At 49.9% G+C, this 25,935-nt stretch overlaps 1 protein-coding gene across 2 annotated transcripts in view; it reads right to left on the bottom strand.

Annotated features, from left to right (window-relative positions):
- AHRR (aryl-hydrocarbon receptor repressor) overlaps window positions 1–25,935 on the bottom strand; it is an 81,969-nt gene that overhangs the window by 5,613 nt on the left and 50,421 nt on the right. For both annotated transcript variants that reach the window (XM_045848035.1, XM_045848036.1), the window contains exons 5-8: window positions 12,840–12,929; window positions 6,382–6,511; window positions 5,305–5,438; window positions 1,717–1,916 (exon numbers count right to left, since the gene is read on the bottom strand). In XM_045848035.1, the coding sequence (XP_045703991.1) occupies window positions 1,717–1,916; window positions 5,305–5,438; window positions 6,382–6,511; window positions 12,840–12,929 (554 nt within the window). The remainder of the gene's footprint in view (window positions 1–1,716; window positions 1,917–5,304; window positions 5,439–6,381; window positions 6,512–12,839; window positions 12,930–25,935) is intronic.

The raw sequence follows: 25,935 nt of genomic DNA, 5'->3' as shown, positions 1-25,935 counted from the left end.
AGCGTCTCTCTCAGCTAGAATACGTTCATTGGGCAACTCAAGTATCTGCCACTCTGCATGAGCACGAACGACTGCAAAAGCCCCTGAATATTGATTTTGGGGCCCAAATAAGTGTTAGCCAGCAGGTGGAGTGGCACATACAGGATCCATGGACAACTGGGCGTGAAGGAGTGTCACAAAGCCATCCGGAAAGTTGTGGAGGACTTGATCAGCTGTCTGCAGGGACAACGACACACATCCGGAGCAGCCCTCGGGGCCTCTGATTCTCTGGGTTTGCACCTTCTGTGGTTTCTCAGAGGGAAGCGAACATGAGGTGTGAACTGAACCCAGGCTTAGGAAATCCATCCAGAGCATCAGGGAATTCCCAAACCAGGAAGCTGAGGAAGTTGTCTGCTCCTCTCTTAAAATGTTGAGTGGAATCAACATTCTCCTAGGGCCTCTGTCTTCCCTCTTCTGAGTTTTAATGATATTCTGTACAGTATGATGTCTAGAGTTGACCCAGCTGTCATCATGTGTGCCACCTTCGTATCCCTTAGGGCCACACCACACCTGCCACCTCCACATGCTAGCGGCAGCAGCAGTGCAGCGAGCCTGTGCTTCCCTGCATGGTCACCAGGGGGCGGCAGGAGCCCACCTTGCACACCGACCTCTGCCAGGCGATAGGAAAGGCAGAATTTTCCTCTCTCTTGTTTGTAGGGCTGGAAAAACAGGTTTAGAAGAGAGAAGACTCATTGCCTGAGTTTCAATTACAATTATCAAACCCCAGCAGCTTAAAAACACAAAAAACTCGAAGAGACTAAATGAAAATAAAGAGGGGCGTGTTAGTCCGGGTGGTAAGGAAGCAGGTGTGGACAGGCTCAGCCCCCACCAGGTGGATGAGAGCTTTGCAGCGGGCTCTGCACACGTGAGTTGGCCTCTGGGCAATAAATAACCTCTGCACTTTGGCACACCTTCCTCATCCATCTTGCTTTACCACTTAGGTTTACAGTTGGTTTCCTTGGGTATTGCGTTTCTCCTCCTTTATATTTCATGACATTTTGTATTTTTAAAATTAAAGAGGCATGTATATTTCATTTAAAACTGCTCCACAAAGCTGCTGTCTTAGCATGCTGGCACCTGCCAGGGACCCAGAGGGTGGCCCCAGGCTCACAGGTGCCTGTACCCCTAGAAGCCACCTCTGGCGCACACGTGTGAGACCGGCAGCAGCAAGGTGGGACTTGTGCCATGAAGTCAGTGGCCCCCACTGCAGGCTTGAGAGAGAAGCCTCCTGGGTCTGGGCTGTAGCTGGAGGATTTAGGGAGGAAGAGGTGTAGGCAGGTTGGCTGCCACCGTTCACAAAGGCATCTTTTTTTTTAATCCTCAGCCGAGGACATTTTTTAATTGCTTCTAGAGAGAGAAAAACATTGATGCAAGAGAGAAGCATCTATTGGTTGCCTCCCATACATGCCTGGACTGGGGGTGGAACCTGCAACCTTTCGGTTATGAGATGACACTCCAACCAACTGAACCACGCTGGCCAGGGTGGCATTTCGTTTTTGCTAATGGCTGCTTACATAATGTGCTAGCTTAAAGGACACGAAGTTTCTCATTTTATTGTTGGTGGAAATAAAGAAAGAGTAGCAGAAAGTGCTCCGTGTCAGGCACTTGGCTCTAAGCACCAGCCACAGCTTAGCTGTGGGTTTCTCACAGCGCAGCTGCTGAGGGTTTCTTACTTACTTTGTGTCCACTGTGGCTGGGATGTCTGTCCTGTGCTTCGCCCTCAAGAATGCGCCCTTCATTTTCATCTCCGCCACAGCAGGCAGGAGGACGGGTACCACAACGCAGAACAGTGAGAGCCGAGGGGACAGGACGGTGCCTGACGGTGCCTTCCTCTTCTGTCCAAACAGGAATTTTAGTTTTCCTTGAAACTGCATTGTCTGGTTTTTAAAGACAGAAACATGTTCACAGAGCAATTAGCAACATGGTCAAAAGACGTGGAAATGCTATGCTCTGGGAAAGACACACAGACAAGAAGCTTGTCCTAAGTCACCGAGGAGACTCGAACTGACATTTCTCCGTGCTTGGCCTCCTTGGCACAGGCACTGTCTATCCCAAGGCCTTCGGAATGATCCGAAGTTCCTCTGCAGTCTCTGTATCAGCCTTCAGCGGACAGGTGTGTGCTCGTGGGTCACGTGCGAGCGTGAACGTGCATCAGCTTGGGCCGACACTGACCCCAGTACGGTTCGCCGCAGTGGACCGTCTCTGAGAACTGTTCCAGCTTTACCCTCCATTTCCAAATGATCACTCCTTCACTTGTGATGACCACATTCAGGGACAGCCTGACTTTGTTTATCTACAGTACATAGTGTAAGTTTAAAAGCCAACGTGTAACTGAACATTTTGTGATAAATTAAAATAAAGATCCCTATATCATAGAAAAGCTGATCTATAATTGAGTTAGTTACCAAGTGCCTTCTGCCCTTGATATAAGAACCACCCTATAATATGGCTCCCTCCCTTCCCTTCCCTTCCCTTCCCTTCCCTTCCCTTCCCTTCCTTCCCTTCATCCATTTATCCTTTCACCCACCTACACCTCCATCTGTCCATTTCTCCATTTGTCTATGAAGTTACTGAATGCACAAACACCTACAAAGCACCTAGTATATGCCAGTCACAAACCTGATATGGAGGATTCAAGGCAGTGGTATGCTGGGATATGTTTAACATCAGGCTCTCCATAGAAAAAGATCTGATTTGCATTGTCTGCCAATTTTTTTATATAAATTTTTCTACCATGGTTGATGACGAGCTACCAACCTAATGTCAACTGGACCCCTGAAACTTTAACAAGGAGCTTGCAACACCACCTCGCCCAGTCTGTGATTCGGCGGTCCGCACCGTCAAGGGCAGAGATGGGAAGAGCCTGAGGTCGTGCACGCGCAGTGCTGTCTGCACGCTTGTTCTCGCTGTAAGCGCCAGAGCACTTTCCATTGCACAGCAACGGACTTAAGGGTAAAATACGACCAGACGCTTATTCTCAAACTAACTTATTTTGCTTGTTTCCTCAGTGCTTTTACAGTTTCATTTTAAACCTATATTTCAATCTCTGCGTGACGGTATAGTAAAATGTACAATATCTGTATGTAGCAACAGTAAGACCACCTTGGTTTCTGACAAAATTTAGAATAAAATACCAAAATAAAAGACTTTATGGACAACCAGTTGCCTAAATAAAAGATGGGAGATTGTGTGTATGTCGGGATTGTGGTGCAAATGAACAGTTCTGTTTTTTGGTTTTTTTATGAACAAAGGGACCTGGTGGAGGCTGGGGGGCCTGCAGAAGCAAGCGGGCCTTCCAGATGCTCCTGAAGGGCTGGGCAGGGGTCTTCAGAGCTGGTTCAAGAGACATTCCCACTGTCACCCACCAGCCACCTTCTTCACGGTCCCCTTGAATCAGAATAAAATGCAGGGGCCACGAAGCTGTCAATTCACTACCCGGTGGCTGAAGCCAAACTATTGCCATAAACAATAAGATTGCCCATAGGCAGCCAGGCATGCCTCGCTAAGCTGCAGTCACTCTGGGCAGATACAAAGCCTGAGGAAGGTGATGTGGGGCCAGAAGCACAGCATCTCTGGTGGGAACCCCCGTTTGGAGAGGGGTCAGCCAGGCGAGGCTCAGGAAGAAGCACACACTGGTCTCAGGAGATCACCGGACACAGGGACTGGAGGGGAGGCCCAGACACCTGGGGACCATCTCCCAGACATGGCAGCGGTTCAGCTTCCTCACTGGTCAGGGTGGAGCAGAGAAGAAGGGGTATGGGGGTGAGAAGGGGAGCAAGACGCCGGGGCGACACCTCAGGAAGGGGTGTAGTTGGAGCAGTGACGTCTGGAGAAGGGGCCTGGGTAGATAGATGCAAAGGAGTAAAGTTTTTTCATTCTCTACTGTTCTGAAGTGACTGAATTTGTATTACGTACAAATAATGTTTTTCTTAAGAAAAAAAAAACTTTTAACGCAAAAACAGCAACCAACCAATAGGAAAAGGTTAATGAAACTGCAGCCTCTGGAGCGGGCGAGGCTCCTCTGCACTGAGCCCAGCCTGGAGGGGACCGGCGTTGGGCGGCCCAGGCCACTGATGCCGAGGGCCTCGAGTCCTCAGGGGGTTTGCCCCCTCAGCCCAGGACTGATGGGCAGGTCCAGTGTGGGATGGTTTGGGTGTGCATTTCCCCAAGGTCTGGGCCTGGGGGTTGGGGGTGCTCAAAGGGCCCTGAGATGAAAAAGGGGGCACAAAACAGGAACAGTGAGACAGGCACCGATGTGATTAGCCAGTAGGTGGCGCCTGAGGACGGGTCTGCAAGGACTGCTCCCTCTTCCAGAGCCACTTAGAGGATGATCCACAGGCAGCCTGCCTTCCCTCCTTACACGCATGCACACTGGGTACCTGCTAGAAGTCACCAGCCCACCCCGGCCCAACACTCAGGGGCTTTGTCAGACACCAAACACCAAACAACAGGGTTCATCCCTCCCAGGGCCACAGCCCAGGTGGGGACATGGGCCCTCCAGGAGCCCATAGTCCAGGTGGGGACATAGACCCCAGGATAGAGGCCCCAAGTCTGGGGTGGGCAGATGAGTCCCTGGGGGGTACACAGTCCAGGTGGGTCTAGGGAGGTGTGTGCAGTGGTCGGGCAGCGGGGGCTGGAAGCTGAGCCCAAGAGGCCTGCCCTACAGCACCGATGGTGAAGGACCCTGGGGTCAGAGGGTCTCAGTGTTGAATTGCTACCCAAGGGTGGGGGCACGGGGACCTTGGGAGGCTGTGACCCAGAGGAGAGTGTGGGGACCCAGCGGGGGAAGGGTGGCGGCAGAGGCCTGGCATGGGCTGGGGGCTCTGCTCTGTTGTGCCCCCACGAGGCTGCCTCTTCCCTTCCCCTGGCCCCTTCAGTGAGGAAGAGAAAGTGGTCACCCGTGAGAAGCGGGAACCCAAGTGCTCTATTTGCGACAGAAAAGGTTACACCTAAAAGCCTGGCAGGAACGTCACCTCGGGTTCTTGTGGTGTGCACTGAGAAAATTTTTGAAAATGGACTTGACATAACAGTACAATTAAACACAAATACAAATCCAGTGCATTGTAAAACCTACTGCAGGTTTTTAACATTCCAGCTGTGTCGTGCCATCGATCTGTAGCAGGTGTCACATGTTCACTCGCACTCAGCCACCCATTGTCACTCGGTCCCGCTGAGAACCATGTGCGGTCTAGCCCCCAGCCCCTCGCTCCCCCTCTGTCCCTTCTGCACCCGGAAGCAACGCACCCGGACATCACGCTCACTCACCAGGAAGCCCGAGGTGCTGTCCAGCAGGCAGCGCACGCGGCAGATGAAGCAGCGAGTCAGGAAGGCCGAGTACTCAGAGGGGCCCGTGGCCCCCTCCTGGGCCCTGAGCAGCCTCCCCAGGACAGCATCCTCTCCTGCCCGGGTGGGCGCAGGCAGTGGTGAGAGCCAGGAAGGCAGTGACCGAGAGAAACCAAAAAACACACTGATGAGCCAGGGCATGCAAGTAACAGTCAGCAGTCGCCCGAGACACGCACCCTGGAGGGCACAGCTCACATGTCCCCCATGCTCCCGCCCACCCCCATGACCACGTAGAGACAGCTGCTCTGACAAAGTGCTCTCGGTCCTTTGCCCTTAAAAACGTCACTTCAGTACAACCACGCACGTGACACCATTGGCTGTTTTTTCTCTGTCTGTTTGGAGCTTTACAAAACAGGATGGCACATCAGCACCCGGGTTTGCTTCCCTTACTCCGCTTTATGCGGTAATTATGCTGTTGTGTGAGGTTGTGTTGGAAACTTCTCTTGAATCATTTACAACTTCTGGGGAGATGTGTGAAAGGACCGGGACTCGCTCTCCCCTGCTGGGCCCCCGGTGGATGGCAGCCTGTCTCCTGGCACCCGAGTGCGCTGTCCTCCAAGCGCCAGTCTGCTCTGCGGCAGCTGGACGCCTGCCAAGCGCATCCTGAGTGGACAGGGGCCTTGGTCTGGTGGGGCTTCTCAAGCGGTTCTGCCTGCAAGGGGCACCGTCTGTGAACAGACAATGATCTTTTTTTTTTTTTTAAGGTAAATCTAACATGGGCCAAAGGAATTTCCTGGAGGGCTGTGTCCCGGGGAGAAGACAAGCTTACTGCGGCTTTTTGGTGAGGGGTTCTCAGGCCCAGGCAGAGCACAGAGAAGTGGCCAGAGATGCCATCACGCTCAGGAGCCCACGAGCCCTGTGGGACTAAATGGAGGAGGCAAGACCGGTGCTGAAGTAGGAGGCACCACATTCAATGTGCAGGAGCAGAGATGGAAGCTAGGTGGGCAGTTTCTTGGGCAGCGTCCATGTTGAAGGGCTCCCAGTCTCACTGAGACCCACCTGTCTCCGAGTGCAGGGGCTGCCCACACACCACCTGCGGAGGGTCCATGGCCCAGTGCAGCTGCCGGCAGAAGTCCTGACGGTCGTCCACGTGGATGTAGTCGTAAATGTTTTGGTGCATCACATCCGTCTGAAACATTGCAACAGTTATTTCAGCCTTACCCTGCAGGAGTTTCCACATGGTGCCTGGTGATCACCACCTGCACAAACGCCTCATCCGTCTGTCAAGAGCAAATCAAGTCCGTGAAGAGAAAGTCCACAGGAAAGACCAGAGCTTGGCCTGGGGGCCATTCCCTCCCTGGGAGGGTGGGTCATATGACCCGCAATGCAGAGCCCTCCAGGCCCCCACCCACCTGCCATGTGACAGCTTCAGGGGCAGAGCAGGAGGCCCAGAGACCAAATGTCTTCTGGGGCCAAGATGCCCACTTCTCTAAACTGATTCTGACCCTCGGTGACTTGGGGGAACTCATCAAGCTGTATTATTAGGGCACTTCAAAGACTGTATGTTATATACAAATCACGAAAGTTTGTCAAGAAATCACCCCTGGGAGGTGAGGGAGGAGCCACCAGTGCTTCCCAGCCAGTGACTTCCTTTTCTTGGCACCTCCAGGCCACGTTCAGCCCCTTCCAGCATTCCACAGGGACCCACCGGTCCACAGCCTCCTTTCTCTTCCTCGGTCCTCCCCTCTGCTTGGGCCCTGCACACAGAGGCTGGCCCTCGAGGGCACCCGGTCCACACTGGGAAGTCACTGTCTGGGGCACAAGGGCCACAACCACAGGCCACAAAGGCTGTTGCTATTGTCAGTGAAAACATTCTCAGAGCACAGACATAAATGACGAGGGCCTGAACACATCTCCTGCTACCTTCTCTCAACTGCAACTCTGGCTAAGGCTGGCTGGGATGCCCCGAATGTCAAACCAGATACCACCTCAGGAAGGCAGAACAGAAACGTGATCATAATTCAAAGGCTGGACTCCAACCCTCTGCGCACCCCACAGTCCAAAGAGACTATATTATACAGAAAGAAGTGGACACAGAGGTCAGGATGGTATTGTCCTTGGTCTGTATTGTCCGGGGTCAGGGGTTCTGGACATGAACATGAACCCAACTGGCAGAGACCACCTCCTGGTGGAAGGGGATGCACAGGCTTTCCCCCCAGCTCCAGACCTGCTGGCTCCACCTCATCTGGTAGCTCCCAGCGCACCTGAAGGTTCCTGTCTCACCTGGTGGCTTCCGGCTCACCTGATGGCTCTCACCTTACCTGGAAGCTCTGTGATCACAAGTACACTTCCCTCAGGGATGTTTTCCTAAAAAACTTTCATAATTCAAGCATAACATATAGGCTGAAAAGTGCCCGAATCATAAATATACAGCTTGATGAGTTCCCGGTGTGACCGCCCCCCAGTCGGGAAACAGGATACCAACAGTGCCTCAGAGGCCCCTCCCCTCCTCTCTCCCCCTCCTCCCCAGGCAGTCACGGTGCCGATGGCTGCCGTGCTCTCTGGTGCCCGTCCATTGCCCCATGTGGTGTGCGGGGCAGTTTCCATTCCCAGTGTTGTACGGGTGTCACTGCATGGACACCCCACCTCTGGCCAATCCCCTCCCTGCTGACGGACATCTGGGCCATTTCCCGTTTCCCGTCCGGGCCGTACACTTGACACTGCCGGGTCTGCGAGGGCACACCCAGGAGTGGAATTACGTGGTCTCGGTGGCCGAGGTTCAGCGTCAGTATCTAATGCCAAACGGCTTCCCAAAGTGAGTGTATACACACACACTCCCGTTGTGGCGAGTGTGAAAGTTCAGTTGTTTTACGTTCTGGCCAACAGCCGGCCCTTCAGCCTTTCTTTCTCGAGCCACTGTGGCGAATGTGTCAGGGTTTCTTCGTGTGGTTTTAATTTGCACGTCGTAAACTCTAAGGAACTTGAGCATCTCGTGTATTTATTGGTCTTCAGATGTGTGTGTGCATGTGTCATGTGTGTGCGTGCATGTTGCCCATTTGTGTCTTTTTCTCCGTTTTCCATGGAATAGCGTGCGGAGTTGTCAGTGTTCTGTGTCTGTTCTGGACACGAGGGCTCTGTTGGGTGTGCTCCATGGCAAACGTTTCCACTCCCTGGCCTGCCTTCCTGCTCTCCCCGTGGATCCAACTCAGTTTAATTCAGCAATCTTTTCTCAGAGATGGGGTTTTGTCCTAAGAAGTCTTTCCTTACAGATATCCTAACTCTGCCCTTAGTTTTCTTCTAGAAACGTCTACCACCTACCTGGTATTTACTGGGTATGGTGTGAGGCAGGAGCCAAGATTCGTTTTTCTGGCAGTGGATCCAGTTCACCCAGCTGTATTTATCGGCAAGACCACCATGTCCCCACTGTGGGCAGTGCTGCCTTTACCGTACACCCCATCCACGCACACACATCTTCTCTGACTTCCCGTTCTCCCGTGGGTCTATTTGTCCTTGTGCTGAGGCCACACTGTCTTAACTGCTGGGCTTTGCAGGAAGCCTTGTGTCCAGGATCATACGTCCCCCAGAGTCGCCCCCACCCCCTCCCTCCGCTCAGATCGCTCCACACTTCCAATTAGCTTGTCAATTTCCAGGGAAGCTGCTGATTTTTTGGTGGTAATGTCCTTAATTCTGTAACTTGATCTGACATCTTTATAATAATACTGGGTCCTCCAATTCATGAATTTGACGTATCCCTTAACTTATCTGGGTCTTCTTTAATTTCTTTAAAGAATGTTTTATGTTTTTTGCATGGTTGCATCATTACCGAGAATTTGGTGTTTTTCCATCCAGTTGCAGAGGGACGGCATTTTTCCCTCTATGGTTTTGATTAAGAAAAAGCTTATGCTGACCTCTGAGCACTGGGTGGTCATGGCTCTCGCTGCGGTTCATCTCGTTCTCTCACGAGTTTTAGTCTGTGACCCCAGCACTTTATAGACCCCAGAAGGCGGTGAGCCGCCCACAGGTCCCCCTGGGTGCCCCGTTCGTTCATCGCTGTCACGAGAGGGATGTGCGGAATTCACATGCAAGCTATGGATCGGTGGCTCCATCAAAACGGGACAGACTAACTCAGAGAAGGGCATGATAAAGCTGGAAAAGGAATTTCTGGCTAAGGCACATTTGGAGACATTACATGGGACTGTTTTTCAGTGTGAGGAGACAGGGTCTGTGCCGTCATAAGCAGTGTGGCGTGTCTGATCGCCCTGTGTCTTCTTCAACTTCCTAGATTTTGAGGCTGACGAAGCCAAGTCAAGAAACATGAATGGTGGGAAAATGTGAGGAGAGGAGAGAATAATGTAACAATTATCCAAATGGACAAAAACACAACTTTGATCAAGTAAAAGCAGTCACCAGTTTAGCTCTAACCCATAATTTACGGAGTTCAGACTAAAAGCGTTTCTTTAACAAAGTCCTCATCCTAGCGGTCATCACCTTCACTTCTTGGTGCAAAGTGGGTGTGCATCTGTGACCCACACATATGCTCCGATCAACGAGTTCCAGCCGGCACCCGGCTCACGGGGGGACAGCCTGCCCCAGCTACTGGCCTTTAAGACAACAGACGACTTCTTCAATCAATAAGTGTCGATGGCAATGGCAATATATGTCTTAACCCATGTATTCATCACCAAACGTGCTGGACTTGAACACGAACAACGGTGGTGACAGGAAGAATCTGGCTCCTGACTTTGGAAAGCATTTTGTATAAGAAGCTCACAGTAGCAGAAAGCTGTTCTAATATTTTATGAAATATTTTGCATAAATTAAGAGTTAATTTAATGGCATTTAGAAACAATATAATAAAAGGCAAAACTTTTTTTTTTTATTTCTAACTTTGGCGGGAAATAATCAAGCTTCAAGACACGTTCAGACCTGGAATCAAGGCTGCCTGCCCCACAGGACCCCTGCCTGGACCGCCCAGCTGAAGCCTATGCTGAGATCCTGCAGTTACGGCTAAAGAATTCACAGGGCGACTCTGGTGATAGCACAGCAAGGCAGACCAAAGCACGTTTCTCTGGATGCAGGCCCTGTGCAAGCAATGGTGGAGAGTCAGTTGAAAGCTTCGCCACCTGGGGCTGGAATCGAGCCATGTCCACATCCTCACAGGGTCCACCAGTGGCCCTGTGAGCTCTGCTCAGCGTCAGTGGACCCCTCGATGAGGGAGCCACTGCCCCCGGCCATGCCCATCAATCTACTGGTCCCTTAGGGGTGGAGTCAACACTGTGTAAATGAGGCGCCCCAGAGCCACTGTGGCATAGAGGATGGGACTGTGGAGAGGGAAGGCATCAGGGCTCAGCTGGCCATGCCTGGTGTTTGTATCATCCTAGGGATGAGAGACTCATTACTCATCACTACCCACCTCCCTGAGCCAGGGGTCTCCAGGAGATGGACGTGGTGACAGAGCTCTTGTCACACATACTTCAGGTGGGGTATATGTGACAAGAGGTGAAACACCTCTGGCAGCAGGGCTGGTGGTGGGGACACCTCTCACAAGTATCACAGACACCAATGCCCTTCCCAGTGCTCTGTATGTATGGGGACCTGTGTGGTCCCAGGAGCTACCTTGGCTGTGGACACCACTGCTACCCCTTCATGTGCAGGAACAAAACAAGGCTCAGAGCAGCCACCTAACAGCCAAGACGACAGAGCCCAGGCTCTGACATGCAGCCTGGGAACGCCTCATGGAGGTCTCACCCACCGCACTTCACTCACTCACTCATGGGACATAGTGGCCGTCCCATGGGGTCCCTCAGGGGCCACACCTCCACGTGCTGCCAGGTCCCACCCAGGCCATGCGATTGGCTACATGAGAAGCCGAGGGGATGGGGAGTCCTACTGTGGACACATGGACTGCTGAAGGACTACCCTGGGGACTGTGAGAAGGAAGCCTCGTCAGGACAGGGCATGGTGGTCATCCGGTCCTTGGGTCCAGGTTGTAGGAAAGCAAACTGAGAGGAAGGTGTAAGAGAGACTGCTCCTCAGCATCATGGTGGGGTGGCAGCCACTTCAGTTCTGCAAGCATTCAAAATGACAGTTTCTGCAGAAATCGGACTGAACACTTCCTCAGCCTCAGGGGCCTCAGGCAGACTTGAATGTATCTTTAACTCTCCTGATGTGCCAAAGACCCACGTTCTCAAATCCCGGCTCCACCATCCCTCTCTTTTCCAGGCACCTCCTGGGTGCTCTGCCCGTCCAGTGAGATTTTTGCTGCTAACTTCACCACTTGCCTCTTGGCTCCAAACCCCCCTTTCACGGCTCTGCTCTGATCCTAGGTCCTACCAATGTCTCCCCTTGGCCAGAAATGGTGCTTCCGGCTCTGCAGGGGGAGGTCCATCCCCTCAAGTATCAGGAGCTCCCAGCGGCCTCCCGAGGAGCAGCCACCAAAGGCAGTCTCCTCGAGTCCCGCCAGCAACCCTGTGGACAGTTTCCTCCTGGCCAGCCCTGGCCGGGAGCACCTGGGGGGATTTCTCTACCCAGGGGCCAAGGCCTCACCTCACACGACAGTGAGGAGAGGTCTCTAAAATTTGCTCGCCTGGACACCCAGCCTCGGTGCTGGGGGCACTGCCGTCCTCCACCCACTGTGTGTGCCCATGTCTGTTCTCCCTTATTGCTAACCTGTATTACCACTTAACAAATCTTTACATAAATGTACAGCAATTCTTTACATTAACTGTTCCAATCACTGCACAGTTTCCACCCCGGACAGGACCCTGACTGACTGACTGACACACCGTAGTCTTCGTTTTCAAAGTTCTGTTTTGCTCTTGCTCTGATCCACTGTTATCATGAGTCCTCAGGGAGCATGCCGGCCCCTTACAGGTCGGGGCTTCCCAGGGGGTTGTGATTTCATGCTGTGGACTCCTCCCCCAAGTCCCAGGAGTCTGCACTCCGTGGGAGTGTAAGTCATTTGGGGGGTTTGGATTTCTCACAAGAGACTTCTTTCCCTTCCCAAAGGCCATGCGGGGAAGTTTCCTTTTCCCTTCCTGGGCGGGAATGGGACTTCTCATTGCTCCTTTTCTCGGAGAAGTCGCCCTCCAGGTCCCAGCATTTGATGGCCTCAGCAGCAGCTCTTGGCCCCGATGCCTGGAACCAACCCCTGGCTGGTCTGTGGGAACATTCCATATGGATTATCAGTGCCTCAGTGAGGGCATTTCCAGAACACACTCTGTCCTGACGTTTAAGGCATCGGTGCTGCTGGTGAGGACTCGCCAGAGAGTGACAGGCATGGGAACCATGCCACAGTCAGCACGGTCACTGTTGCCCCTCCGACTTGGGACGCCCTGGACACTGTCATGCCTGTGGCCATGACTGAGCCCCAGACAAAGGTGGGCTGTGGAAATCCGTACCTGATAAAACCTCTGTGATAAGGAAAGCTTGATTTTGGAGATGTTTAAACTTCGAAGACAATGAGCATTCACAGGGAACAGAAGCTGTCATGCGGCAGGCGCAAGAGCTGTGCTTACCTGGTGGAAGCCCAGGTAGTCTGCGATTGTGGCCGAGGCATAAAATATCACTCCTTCTGCGCTCACGACCAGAGCAAAGCCGTCCAGGGACTGGAAGAAACAAAAGTTGAGTTGGCTCCAAGATACATGCATGTAATCACTCAAAAGAAAAAAGTGCAAGCGTCATTTCTGCTTGAGACTTCCACCTCTCTCCCTGTTTTGTAGTCTGTATTCACAATCCCCAGAAGTGGCTGCTCTTTATTCATGACCGTCTTGCAACAGGTCCCAAGTCAGCAGGTGACATGGGAACTTGGTCACGGTTTGTAAGGCTCAAGACTTGAGCTCTTGTTTTTGTGATGGTTATGAAAGTTGTTTTATAAAATGAAAACTTCATCATGAAAAGATGGCATGCCATCAGTACCTGAAACAAAACAGGGGTTTTCTTTCATTTCACCTGTGTGACTTCCCCATCTTCTTCATTGCTGTGTAGTCGTTTTTTTAAACAATTTTTAATCAGGAAAAGCATTGAACTCCATCAAATGTTATTTCTATATTGATGGAAATAATCACAAATGAATTTTTGTTGATCTATTAATGTGGTCAATTACAGGGATAGATTTGCTGATGAAGAATCATTCTGCCCTAGCAGGATGGCTCAGTTGGTTGGAGTATTGTCCCATACACCAGAAGTTGCAGGTTCAATCCCCGGTCAGGGTATGTATGTTTCTCTCTCACATTGATAGTTCTCTCTCCCTCTATCTCTCTCTCAAATCAATAAACATCAATGGATAAGGATTTTAAAAAACAGAATCATTCTGGCACACATAGGGTAAACTCATCTGATCATAACTTTATATGCTATGAATTGATTCATTTCATTTGGGAGTTATTCATAAATATATGCAACATTTAATGAAAAACCAGACTTTATGCTTTTCTCATTTATGTGTCAAGGATATGTAATTATCAAATGTGAGTAAGGCCCCTTCCCCCTTCTTTCATTTTTCTGGACCCACTTATTTAAGACAAGCTTCAGGGGTTTCTTGAGAATTTGGTTCCCCCCATCTCTTAGATCATTCAGTCTGGGCACATTCCAGGGAGATGGGAGGTAAAAATGGGTAGATTTCTGTGATCCAAAGTGTCGCAGGTTCGATTCCCAGTCAGGGTACATGCCTGGGTTGCAGGCTATGACCCCCAGCAACCACACACTGATGTTTCTCTCTCTCTCTCTATTTCCCTCCCTTCCCTCTCTAAAAATAAAATAAATAAGAATCTTTTTAAAAAATGGGTAGATTTCTGTACTATGTCATTTATTTAATGGTTGTTAGCATATTGTGGTTAAATTTTTTTTCTTATATAAATTCTGGCATCTTAAGATATTTTATAACAATGAATCTATTCATCTTGATTTTAAATTTGTTAGTGCATGTCATTCACAATGCTACTGTGATGGTTAAATCTGTTATATCCATAATTACTGTGGACTTTGTGTGTGCAGGGAAAAGTAGGGCCTGTGGCTGCTGTACTCGACTTAAAGTCTCCCTTCACTTGTCAAGCAAGCCCTCTGGGCTGTCCATCCTACAGTGGCTTCCCCAAACCGTCACCACTGAAGATGCATGGGAGACCACCACGCCTAACGGCAGGACCGACGAGCATTCTGCCATCTGTCTATCTGCTGCCTGCCTGCCTGTCTGTCTGTCTGTCTTCTCCATCATCATGCCCGTCACCATGACAAAGTAAGGGCAGTACATGCCGGGTAGGTCCTTATGAGTGGGAGGCATCACACATGACACATCTCACTCAATTTCACGTCACCCCCGTGAGACGGGAACAGGTGGACTCCACTCTGCCGGTGCAGAAGCCGGAGGTGAGGGAGGCTGACACATCTGGACAGCGGAGTTCATAAATATTTCCATCTATATCTTTAAAATGCAGACATTTAGAGACTTGAATTTCCATGAAGTCTGTAGCCATCTGCGGTGTATCATAATACTCATTTAATTCTTGACCATCTGGATACTTTCTTCTTTTCTTTTTTTAAACCTTTGCCAATTTGATAAGCACTAAAGTACTTTACCACTATTGTGCTTTTCATCTCTGTCATTATCAGTGAGATTGACAACATTTCATACAGTCGTCAGTAACTCGTATTTCTTCTCCGGCAAACTGTCCATGCAGGTCATGTGCTAATTTTTCCATTAGGGTTTACAAATATCAACTTCAAAGAACTTTTAAGTTACTGATCCTGAAGATACTCTAGGATAAATGGCAGTCACCTAGATCCAACCCCCACGCTTCTAAAAAGTGATGGAGAGCAACAAGAATGAGCAAAACTGCACAACCCGCGCCCCTCAGCATGACAAGGACACGGACACTGGTGCAGAACAGGCAGCACGAAGTCCCAGTGAGCCCAACACCAACGTTTCAAAAGGTAAAGTGTAGACTCCCCCTCAAGAAACCAGGGAGAGAAGCCAATGAAATCCATGGTAAGCGGAAGGAAGGAAAAGTGAGAATAAGAGCAAAAGTGGAGGACAGCTGTCTAAAGCAGTCACATAATGAAGGTCATCAATAAAGTCGAAATTCGGTTCTTTAAAGCTTGATCAAGAAAAATACAAATTACTGATGCCAGGAATTTTAAAGACTGTATCATTACAGATCCTGTAGACATTAAAAGGATAGTAAGAAATATTAAGATTGATATTCAATAAACTAAACAAGTTGAGTGAAATGGATAGATTCCTTGAAAAACACTCAGAAAAGTGATATAAGAACTAGAATATCTAAATAGCCCAGTATCTATCAAACAAATTAAATTTGTAATCACAACTATTTCACAGAGAAAACTCCAAGCGCAGATGAAAACAATTTTTAAACCTAGTAACAAATCTAATAAAACATGTGCAAGACCTACGTGCTGAAAGCGATGACAGTGCAGAGAGGAGCCCAAGTGCATGGATGTGCAGGTTCCTGACTGAAAGACTCCGTGGAGTTGGGACAGCACTGTAGGGCTTTGCTGGTTGCCTCCCGAGCTGACTCTAAAGGAGCGGTGATTAAGGCCACTTGGTGTAAGGACAGACAAGCCATCTTCCGCAGAGGTGCTGGGTCAATCCAATGGGGAAAGGAGAGTCTTTTGCACAAATGTACCTGGGACAGTTGGTTATGTGGCTGGGAACGTGAACCCTGACTGCTGTCTCATTCCAGTACTTCCGACCATTAAGAGACGATTCCGAAAAGATAAGACGTGATGCTCATGAAAACATAAAATGAGCTCGTGTCAAAGTTTTACTCGAGAGGGAAGCAGTCCGGTCACGGTTGCCGGGAGAGGCAAAACTCAATCCCTGGATGATCCCTGAATGGAAAGGATGTGCCACCGGAGCCGTTGGCTTGTTTCAAAGTTCCAGATAATTGTCCCGACACAGAGGTGCAAACACCAGGGCAGTGACTTCACAATGTGATTTAGACTTTGTGCTGAGTTTTTGGAGCAAGAAATCCCAGCTCACACGGCACCGGCACCGCAGCTGCAGCAGCCACTTGCAGCCTGAGACAATGGCCACATATCACCACAAAGCCCATTATCAGCCATCGACCCCTGGAGTCCGATGTACTTCTAAAGAACAGGAAACTGACCCGTGCAATGTCAGTGTCCACCACAACATCTCCAGGAACTAAACAGACTGTGTCATTTGTCACTTCAATTTCTGTGCGGCTCCATGGAGACGTGCCTGGTCCCACTGTCCTGACATCTCCGAGAGGGACAGGTAGTGTCTGCCCGAACCTCGTCCTACTGGGTCTGTCCTGAGGCTCAATGTGCCAGAGTCTCCCCAGTGCCTCTGTTCTGAGACACACAGTATTTCTTGGGGGGGGAAATCTGTGAAACATCTGAGATCTGATTGGTTTGTTTATTTTTTAGTCCTCATCAGAGAGCATTTTTTTTTCATTGCTTCTAAAGAGAGAGGAAGGCAGGGAGAGGGGGAAAAAAGAGAATGTGTGAGAAAGAGAGAAAGAGTGGGGAAGAGGGGGAGAAACTTTGATCAGTAGCCTCCCATTCGTGCTCTGACTGGGGATCAAACCTGCAACTTAGGTATGTGCTCTGACCAGGAATCGAACCCACAGCCTTTCAGTGTACAGGACACGTTCCCCCCAACCGAGCCACACAGGCCAGGGCAAAAGATTTACTTGTTTTCATCATCTAACAAAAGACCCAATTGTCTAGTCTGGTGAGTACAGACAGGACACAGCTCTTCCCCAGCCCAGTGGTCGGACGCCAGGACCCAACCCGGGGTGTGCGGGGGCTGTGGAAGCCGCATCGCACGGGTGTTTCCCCAAGCAGGTGAGTCCTGTTCTTGCAGGCTGGTCTCCCCTGCCTGGCAGTCAGTGACTTTGGATGTCCATGCCCCACACCGAGTCCTGGGCCACCTCAGAGACATTTTACCTAAACATCTAAGACTGTCTCATCCTCTCTCACCAGCTCGGAGGTTTTCCTAAAGCACCTTTACTGTCAACACCTGCGACTAGTCTGTGACCCACCGGGGTCCACATTTCTGTGTCCCTCAGACTGCTGGCCCAGCCAAGGCAGTACATTTTTAATGACAATTTTTAACTCAATTTTTAAAAAATTGTGGTAAAATATGCATAAGATAAAACCCAGCATTTTAACCATTTCTGAGTGCACAGTTTGCTGGCATTAGGCACCTTCACATGGCCGTGCGGCCACATCCACTGTCCTCTCCAGAACTTTCCCACGTCCCCAGATTGAGGCTGCGCGCCCATCACACGCTAACCCCCCACCCCCTTCCCCAGCCCTGTGCCTTCCCTGCTGCTTTCTGTCTCTGTGAGTGTGATGGATCCGGGGACCTCAAATTAGTGGAATCGCACAGGATGTGTTCTTCTCGAACCAGTCGATCTCACTCAGCACCACGCGCTCAAGGCTCGTCCACACTGCAGCGTGTGTCAGAATGTCCTTTCTCCTTCAGGACACAGTGCCCTTCCAGTGTGCGGCTGGGCCACATTGCGCTTCTCCATTCATCCATCCATGGACACCGAGGTTGCTTCCACTCCTGGCTACTGTATGTGATGCTGGGGTGACCATGTCGGGACCAGTAAGACAGGGAGCACATCGTCAAGAAGGAAGGTATCTGAGATAAGCCTGAAATCCATTTTGACAACACTTTGCTCTTCCCTGACGCCCTGCCTGGAATAAGAGAGGCCCGTAATGAGGTTTAAACACACGGTCAACCTGCAGAGCTGGACGTCTTTTGAAAAGGACAGATGGCACTCAGCCTGCACCTCGAATCCATCCTGTCATGGCCTCAACGTGCTGCTTCTCGGAAGCCCTGGAGCTCCTGCTCGGCTGGACTTGATCGGAATGCGTGCACAAAGCGCTCCTGCTCCACGCTCCTCGGGACCTGGGCCCAGCTGAGGCTCCAGGGCCGGTGCTGATGGAGGATGTGGGTTTCAGGGCCTGGGCAGGGAGGACAGGGCTGGTACCACTCACTTCCCAGGTGGTGACGGGGGCACACTCAGATCAGGAGAGCCCAATGCCTGGCTCCCACAGGTGCTCAGTGGCTGGAGTGCTATCCCCACAGCGGCTCCCGGCTTATCAGGAGCCCGCAACAGCACGCTGGGATGGGGGACCCTGCAGGCTGCCTGTCCAACACCCACTCCATCAGGCCCCCGCAGCCTTGTCCCCAGAATCTGGGCAGCCATACGGTGGGGCGATGCTGGAGTCCACCCAGGGGTTCTTAGAAGAAGAAGTATCAATTCGAATAGACTATTAGAGCAACTGTTTGCCATCACAGCAAATCACCAAAAAGTGAAAACCTGATGTAACCTGTAGGCCATGTGGTCCAGGGAACATATGCTAAAAGGATAGCGGTCAGGGTCCAATCACCCATGAGTGCTGGGCAGTAGTGACCTTGAGGGACCCCAGGTCCAACCCCTGGGCACGCCGAAGGGGCACAGCCACCTGCAGGGCCAGGGCAGCCCCATCCTCCGTGCCCAGCAACTCTGGGAGGAGGTGGCAGGCGCCTGGGCAGGGCACCAGCTCCCCCACAGCTTCTCCCAATGCCAAGGTTGCCGCATACTGATGTCCTACTAATAATAGTTCAAAGACCAAAGAAATGCTCAAGGCTTGAGCATATAAAATGCCTTCTTAAAAAAGATTTTATGAGATTAGTCACAACCAAAACAACCTTAATTTTAACTCACAAAGCAGAAATTTAAAAAAAGAAGAAAGACCATAAAGTGCTGTGTGCCGAGTCATATGGATTCAATATCGGACTGGCTTTCTGGTCCAGAGTCTTCGCGCCAAATACTTTTACACATGTGGGACCATCCTTCAAATATGCATCGCGAGCGTTTGTTTGTTTTCTCTCCCCCTCTCTTTTTAATCCTGCAAGAGTTTTGTGTGTGCGTTTTTTTTAAACATGGTACATGGAAAATGAGATCACTTTTCCAAGTGGAAAACAGGATTTGGCCCCAAGCTGAAGACTGCATTTTTTTAAGGGGAAAATAATCACATCTACATTCAATTACTGAAAGTCACGAAACGTGCACCTGCCACTTCAGGGCGAGGGTCCGAGGTGCCAGTGCCTCCCACCCGGCTCGGCCACAGACACTGTTGCCACCGGCAGCCCTTCTCCAGGAAAAAGGGACCTCTGTGAAAGCAAGGGCTTCCTTTGGTCAACCCTTTGAATACCCCCCGATCTCTTCCAGTTCTGTGGCAAAGAAAAAGCCAGCAAGTACTTCAGAGATGGTTTTGTCAAGGTCACGGCAGGGGAAAAAAAGAGGGAAAAGGAACAATTCTCACAGCCCCTCGTTGCTCCTCCCAGAGTAAAGGGCAGCGGGGAGCAGAGCACTCCCCTGAGAGCTGTTGCCAAGGTCACCAAGCAACAACACGAGGCCAAAGCCTGCTTGCTAGTCACGCGAGCCCAGTGAGTGAGCGGGCACTGACTCGGGGGTGTCGGGCAGGCTGGCTCAGCCTCCTGGAGCCAGATCACTCACTGGGCCTCTCTGCGGCCAGTGTGCGTGCGAGCGGCGTTCCTGCTGGGGGAGCGGAACAACTGGCTGTTTATAGATCCCACAAACAGTACACTCTGGCTTGACTCTCTGCCATGAAGCAGCTACAGCACTTGAGAGCAGTTCTTGAACAATGCAATTGGCTGAGGTAGTGGGGCCACAAAGATGGGCAGGTGGGCCCCTGGGCTCCTCCCATTAGCCCAAGGCTGCCTGGGCTGGGGTGAGGAGGAGACTGGAGCTTGCAGCCTGCAGGGGCTTTGGGGAAGCGGAGAACAGGTGGAAGAAATCCGTTTTATGTCCTGCTGCTACCCCTCCAGGTGGCCTGGGGACAGTCTCTGCCTGGTGGGACAACAGGGGCCCGACAAGAGGGGCAGGGCTGGCTGGAGTGGGAGCAGCTGAGCCGCCCTCCAGGCACCCACCCCTCCTTCTCTTCTGGTACAAACCCCAGGCTGGGGCCGTCCCACTGTACTCCTTTCTAAAGGGGACGCAAACTCCCACCCAGGCCTTCCCCTCCCCTTTCTCCAGCCTTCGACCCTCAGCCAGCACACAGCTCATGGGAGGAGCTGGGGTCAGACACCGGCAGGCACGGGGCGCACAGGAGCCTGGTGCACGCCAAGCCCATGGGCAGCACAAAGCAGACACCTAAGAGCTGAGCCAAGCGTGATTTTAAATACATGTATATAAGGGGATTAGGAAAGCTATCAGCAAAATAAAACAAGAACAAGAAACAGTACAAACAAATCAACGGGAAATACTAGGAATGAACACTGCACAAAGGGAGAAAACCATTGGGGGGTTTGTAGTGACAGGTCCACCGCCCACTAAGGCAGGCAGGAGAAAACGGCACATAAGGGAAGCCGAAGGGGAGGACGACACAGAAGGGCTAGCACCTGTGCAACCGCAGCTCCGGGAGGTGAAGCAGTGACGTGGAGGGGACGAAGTTGGATGAACGATGGAAATAAGGTGTCCAGACTGAAGACAGAAGAGCTCAGATGGACAGAGCACAGAGCACCACACAGGTGACCCAGGCAAACAACTCAGTGACATTTAAGAACATCAAAGCCAAAGAAAGAATCCCAAAGCTGCAAGAGAATGCCGGAAACGACGGGAACCCCAAGACTTCTCCACACCAGCAGCCGCAAGGATGCTGCGAACAATGTATGAAGATTGAAGGATAAAAACTTTGAAGCTAAAATTGTATATTCAGCCCCGTTACTATCCAGATGTGAAGGCACAACAACATCCCAGCAAGCAGGGGACCAAGGGCAATTTCACACCCAGACCCACAAGGAAAGCACTTTCAGGGAAGCACTCGAAGAGAAACACATCTGGGCTACAAGACAGAGCAAGGACGGTGGCCAAATCCCAGTAAACGTTAAAGGGGAGTCTTTTAACAAGTTAAGAACAGAGACTAGAATCTTTGCCATCCGGGATTCAACTTCTGTACAAGTGTGTGCGTGGGAGGGGTGTGGGGACCAGAGGACCCGAGCGCATGCCACGTGCAAGTCTTGTTGGGGAAATGGCAACACTGATGCATCTACAATAATAAGTAAGATCATACCAGCATGAAAAAGGTTTATGCTAAAGGCAACCCCATAAGAGCAAAAGCTTATGAAAGCTCAGTCTGTAACTGGAGAGCTGGGGAGAAAAAGAGACACAAATGAAAGTATAGTAAATGGAAAATAGAAAATACAATGACAGAAATTAGCCCCAATGAAACTGATTACAAGAAGTACAAATAGGTTAACATAATCACCAGAAGAAAGTTTAGGGGAAGGGTCCTTCATGTATGTCTGCAAGAGGCAGACTTAAACAGAGAAGAAAAGCTGAAAATGAAAGAACGCAAAAGATGTATCACGTGGCAAGGAACCCAGAGGAAGCTGGGGACGATTTTGTACCTGATAAAATGTAATTAGCTGGGACAAAAGGGTTAAAGTCACCTGTGCCAGACTTAAGAGGCATGGGCTACCCCAAGCTTGTAACGAAATTAGCAGCCCGTGGCTGGCACCCGCCCCCCACCCCCAGCCTCCTGCTCCTCAGAGCTGCCCCTACCAGCTCTCCCTGCAGTGGAGGTGCTGGTGGGACTGTGCTCAGTTCACTGAGTGGCTCACTTACATAACGGCTCTCTCTCCACTTCCTTGGGTTCAGACGTCCCTGTTGGCTTGCTGCCACGTGTACCTGCCCAAAACACACGCTCACACGCTAGCTTCCGCTCCACCGCCCTAATTTAGCTGTGTCATAATTTTGCTGAAATCAATGCACAGTGTTTGTGTTATTACAGGCTCCTCTCAGCTGAGCCAGGCGGATGCACTTTGAACACTTCATTGTCCCTCAACAACTTGGGGGCCTGGGGTTAACAAATGGGCTTGCTGGTGTATTTACACTGTCCCTGACTTACCCCCTAACTCCCCTGCATGGAGTAAAGCCTTCTATCTGTCGGCTTCCTGCTCCCCCATCTCCTGGAAGCTGGCCTCCGTCCCCTCTCCATCACCCTGGTTCTGGTGGAGAGATCCTCTTTCTGGGAAACCATGCAGAGGAAGTGAAATTTCTGAGGCCCAGAATGTCTAAAGCCGTCCTCACGCCACCTCCTTTCCAATGATAGAGCAGGTACATGTGAGTCCCAGGTGGGAAGCCACCTTCCTTCAGCGCTTTGCAGGTATGTCCTCCTGGCAGTCCAGCCTCTGTGGGCCGTGGACACGTCGTGAAACCGGCTCCTTCTCTCTGGGAGGACAGAGGGTTTTCTCATTGTCCCTGGGAGTGGAATTTCACAAAGGTGAACCCTCTAATCCTTTCATCCATTGTGCCGGTCACCCAGTGGGACCTTCTGGGCCGGAAACTCAGTCTTGGGTTCTGGGAAACCTTCTGGGCAGCTTCCCCCATTTCCTTCCCTCTGATCTTTCTGGGTCTCTGATTACTCAGGTCGTGTGGGATCTGGCAGTCTGCCTGACTTTCCTCTGCTTTTCTCCCCTACTTTTCTTTCTTTTCTTCCTTTCCTTCTATCTCTCTCTCTCCCCCCTCCTGCCCTCCCTCTTCTTCCTTCCTCCCTTCCTTCCCTCACCCAAGGATATATTCACCAATTCCAGAAAAAGAGAGAGAGAGACACATCGATGTGAGAGGACACAACCCACTGCCTAGGTATGTGCCCTGACTGGGGAATCGAATCCGCAGCCATGTGGTGCATGAGACAACGCTTCAACCAACTAAGACAGTGAACAGGTGCCACCTCTGATATGTCACAAATGGTGGAATTATCAGTTTAAAATTTTAAAACAACTAATGAGATAAAAGTAAGCACTTCTGAAATGAAAATAAGAAAAAAAGATAAAGAGTCTCAGAAGAGAAGCTGACACTATAAAAAAAGAACCAACAGAAATGTTAGAACTGAGAGGACTTCTGGCCAAGATGGAGGCATACGTAGATACACTCTACCTCTTTGCACAACCAAAACAAGAACAACAACAAATTTAAAAACAAAAAATAACCAGAACTGCCAGAAAATTGAACTGTATGGAAGTCTGACAACCAAGGAGTTAAAGAAAAAACATTCATCCAGACTGGTAGGAGGGGTGGAGACAGGCAGCTGGAATGGAGAGGACTCACAGTAAGGCAGCAGCTGGAGGACCAGGCAGTCCCACATTTGTGTCCAGATAAACCAGAAAGAACAACTGGGGAGTGAGACAGACCATGCAACCCAGGGTTCCATGAAGCACAGGGAAATAAAGCCTCAAAATCTTTGGTGATAAAAACCTGTGGGGCTTGGGGCAGCAAGGGAAACTCCCAGCCTCACAGGAGAGTTCATTGGAGAGACCCACAGGGTTCTAGAATGTACACAAAGCCACCCACCAGGGAATCAGCACAGGGAGGGCCCAATTTGCTTTTGGGTAGTGGGGGAAGTGACTGAAAGCCAGCAGAGCCAAGCAAGTAAAATTGTTCCCTCTCAGACCCCTTCTCCACATATAGCACCACAATGCAGTGAAGTGGGTTGCCCTACCCTGGTGGATACCTAAGGCTTCACCCCTTACAACTTAACAGGAGTGCCGAGATAAAGAAATATGGCCCAGATGAAAGAATAGATCAAAGCTCCAAAAGTAGAACTAGGCAATGAAGAGATAGCCAACCTATCAGATGCAGAGTTGAAAACCCTGGTAATCAGGATGCTCACAGAAATGGTGGAGTATGTTTGCAAAATAGAGGAAAAAGTGAAGGCTATGAAATGTGAAATAAAGGAAAATGTACAGAGAACCAACAGTGAAACAAAGAAAACCAGGGCTCAAATCAAGGACTTGGACCAGAAGGAAGAAATAAACATTCAACGAGAACAGAATGAAGAAACAAGAATTCAAAAAAATGAAGAGAGACTTAGGAACCTTGGAGACAACTTTAAATGTTCCAACATCCAAATCATAGGGGTGCCAGAAGAAGAGGAAGAGCAAGAAATTGAAAACTTATTTGAAAACATAATGAAGGAGAACTTCCCCAATCTGGCAAAGGAAGTAGACTTCAAGAAAGTCCAGGAAGCACAGAGAGTCCCAATGAAGTTGGACCCAAGGAAGCACACACCAAGACACATCATAATTACATTACCCAAGATTAAAGAGAAGGAAAGAATCTTAAAAGCAGCAAAAGAAAAGGAGACAATTTCCTACAAAGGAGTTCCTGTAAGACTACAGCTGATTTCTCAAAAGAACCCTGGCAGGCAAGAAGGGGCTGGAAAGAAGTATTCCAAGTCATGAAAGGCAAGGATCTATATCTAAGATTACTCTATCCAGCAAAGCTATCATTTAGGATGGAAGGGCAGATAAAGTGCTTCCCAGATAAGGTCAAGTTAAAGGAGTTGATCATCACCCAGCCAATTATTACATGAAATGTTAAAGGGACTTATCTAAGAAAAAGAAGATAAAAATATGTATAGTAGAATGACAACAAACTCACAACTATCAACAACCAAACCTAAAAAAACAAAAATGAACTAAGCAAACAACTAGAACAGGAACAGAACCACAGAAATGGAGATCACATGGAGGGTTATCAGTGGGGAGGGGGAGGAGGGGAGAATGGGGGGAAAGGTACAGGGAATAAGAAGCATAAATGGTAGGCACAAAATAGACAGGGGGAGGTTAAGAATAGTATGGGAAATGGCAAAGCCAAAGAACTTACATGTACGACCCATGGATATGACCAAAGAGGGGGATGCAGGTGGGAGAGGGGGTGCAGGGCAGAGGGTAGTAAAGGGGGGGGATATGGGAGCAACTGTAGTAGCATAATCAATACAATGTATTTAAAAAAGAAATTTTAGAACTGAGAAATATAATATATGAACCAAAAATTTCACTGGGTGGGCTCCATAGTGGAAAGGAGGCAACAGAGAAAAGAGTCAGTAGAGTTAAAGATAGCTCAGTGGAAATTATCCAACCTCAGGGAGAAAATATTGGGAAAAAACAAACAGAGCCTCGAGGATTTAACATTTGTGTCAATGGACTTTCTGAAATAGGAGAGAAAGAGATTGGTACAGTAAAAGTACATTTGAAGACTATGGCTGAAAACTTCCAAAACTTGGCAAAAGACATAAATTTACAGTTTCAAGAAGCTCAGTGAACACTAAGCAGGACAATCTAATTAAACCAAAACTAGGTTCATCACAGTTAAGCATAAAAATTAAAACCAATGATAAGGGAACTGTCCTGATTGTAGCCAAAGAAAAATGGCACAATATATACCAAGGAACAATAATTTGAATGACTGCATTTCTCATCAGAAAACAAGGAGGGGAGAAGAGAGTAGATAACATCTTTCAAGGGCTAAAAGAAAAGTGTGTCACGCTGGCTGGTGTGGCTCTATTGGTTGGAGGATCATCCCATAACTGGAGAGTTGTGGGTTTGATTCCTGGTCAAGGCACCTATGATCCCCAGTCTGGGCATGTACAGATGGCCCTCAATCAATGTTTCTCTCTCACATTGATGTTTCTCTCTTCCTTCTTCTCTCTCTCTCTCTCAAAGTAATTTTAAAAAGGCCTCAAGTGAGAATTTAAAAACAAAAAAAAGAACTGTCTGTCCAGAATTTCATCCCCAGCAAAAATATCAATCAAAACTGGAGGCAAATA

This window comes from Phyllostomus hastatus, unplaced genomic scaffold (genome assembly GCF_019186645.2).
Source record: "Phyllostomus hastatus isolate PE091 unplaced genomic scaffold, TTU_PhHast_1.1 phas_contig_58, whole genome shotgun sequence".
Taxonomy (NCBI): Eukaryota; Metazoa; Chordata; class Mammalia; order Chiroptera; family Phyllostomidae; genus Phyllostomus; species Phyllostomus hastatus.
Note: the sequence above shows the minus strand (reverse complement) of the source record. Positions and strands in the feature narration are given on the sequence as shown.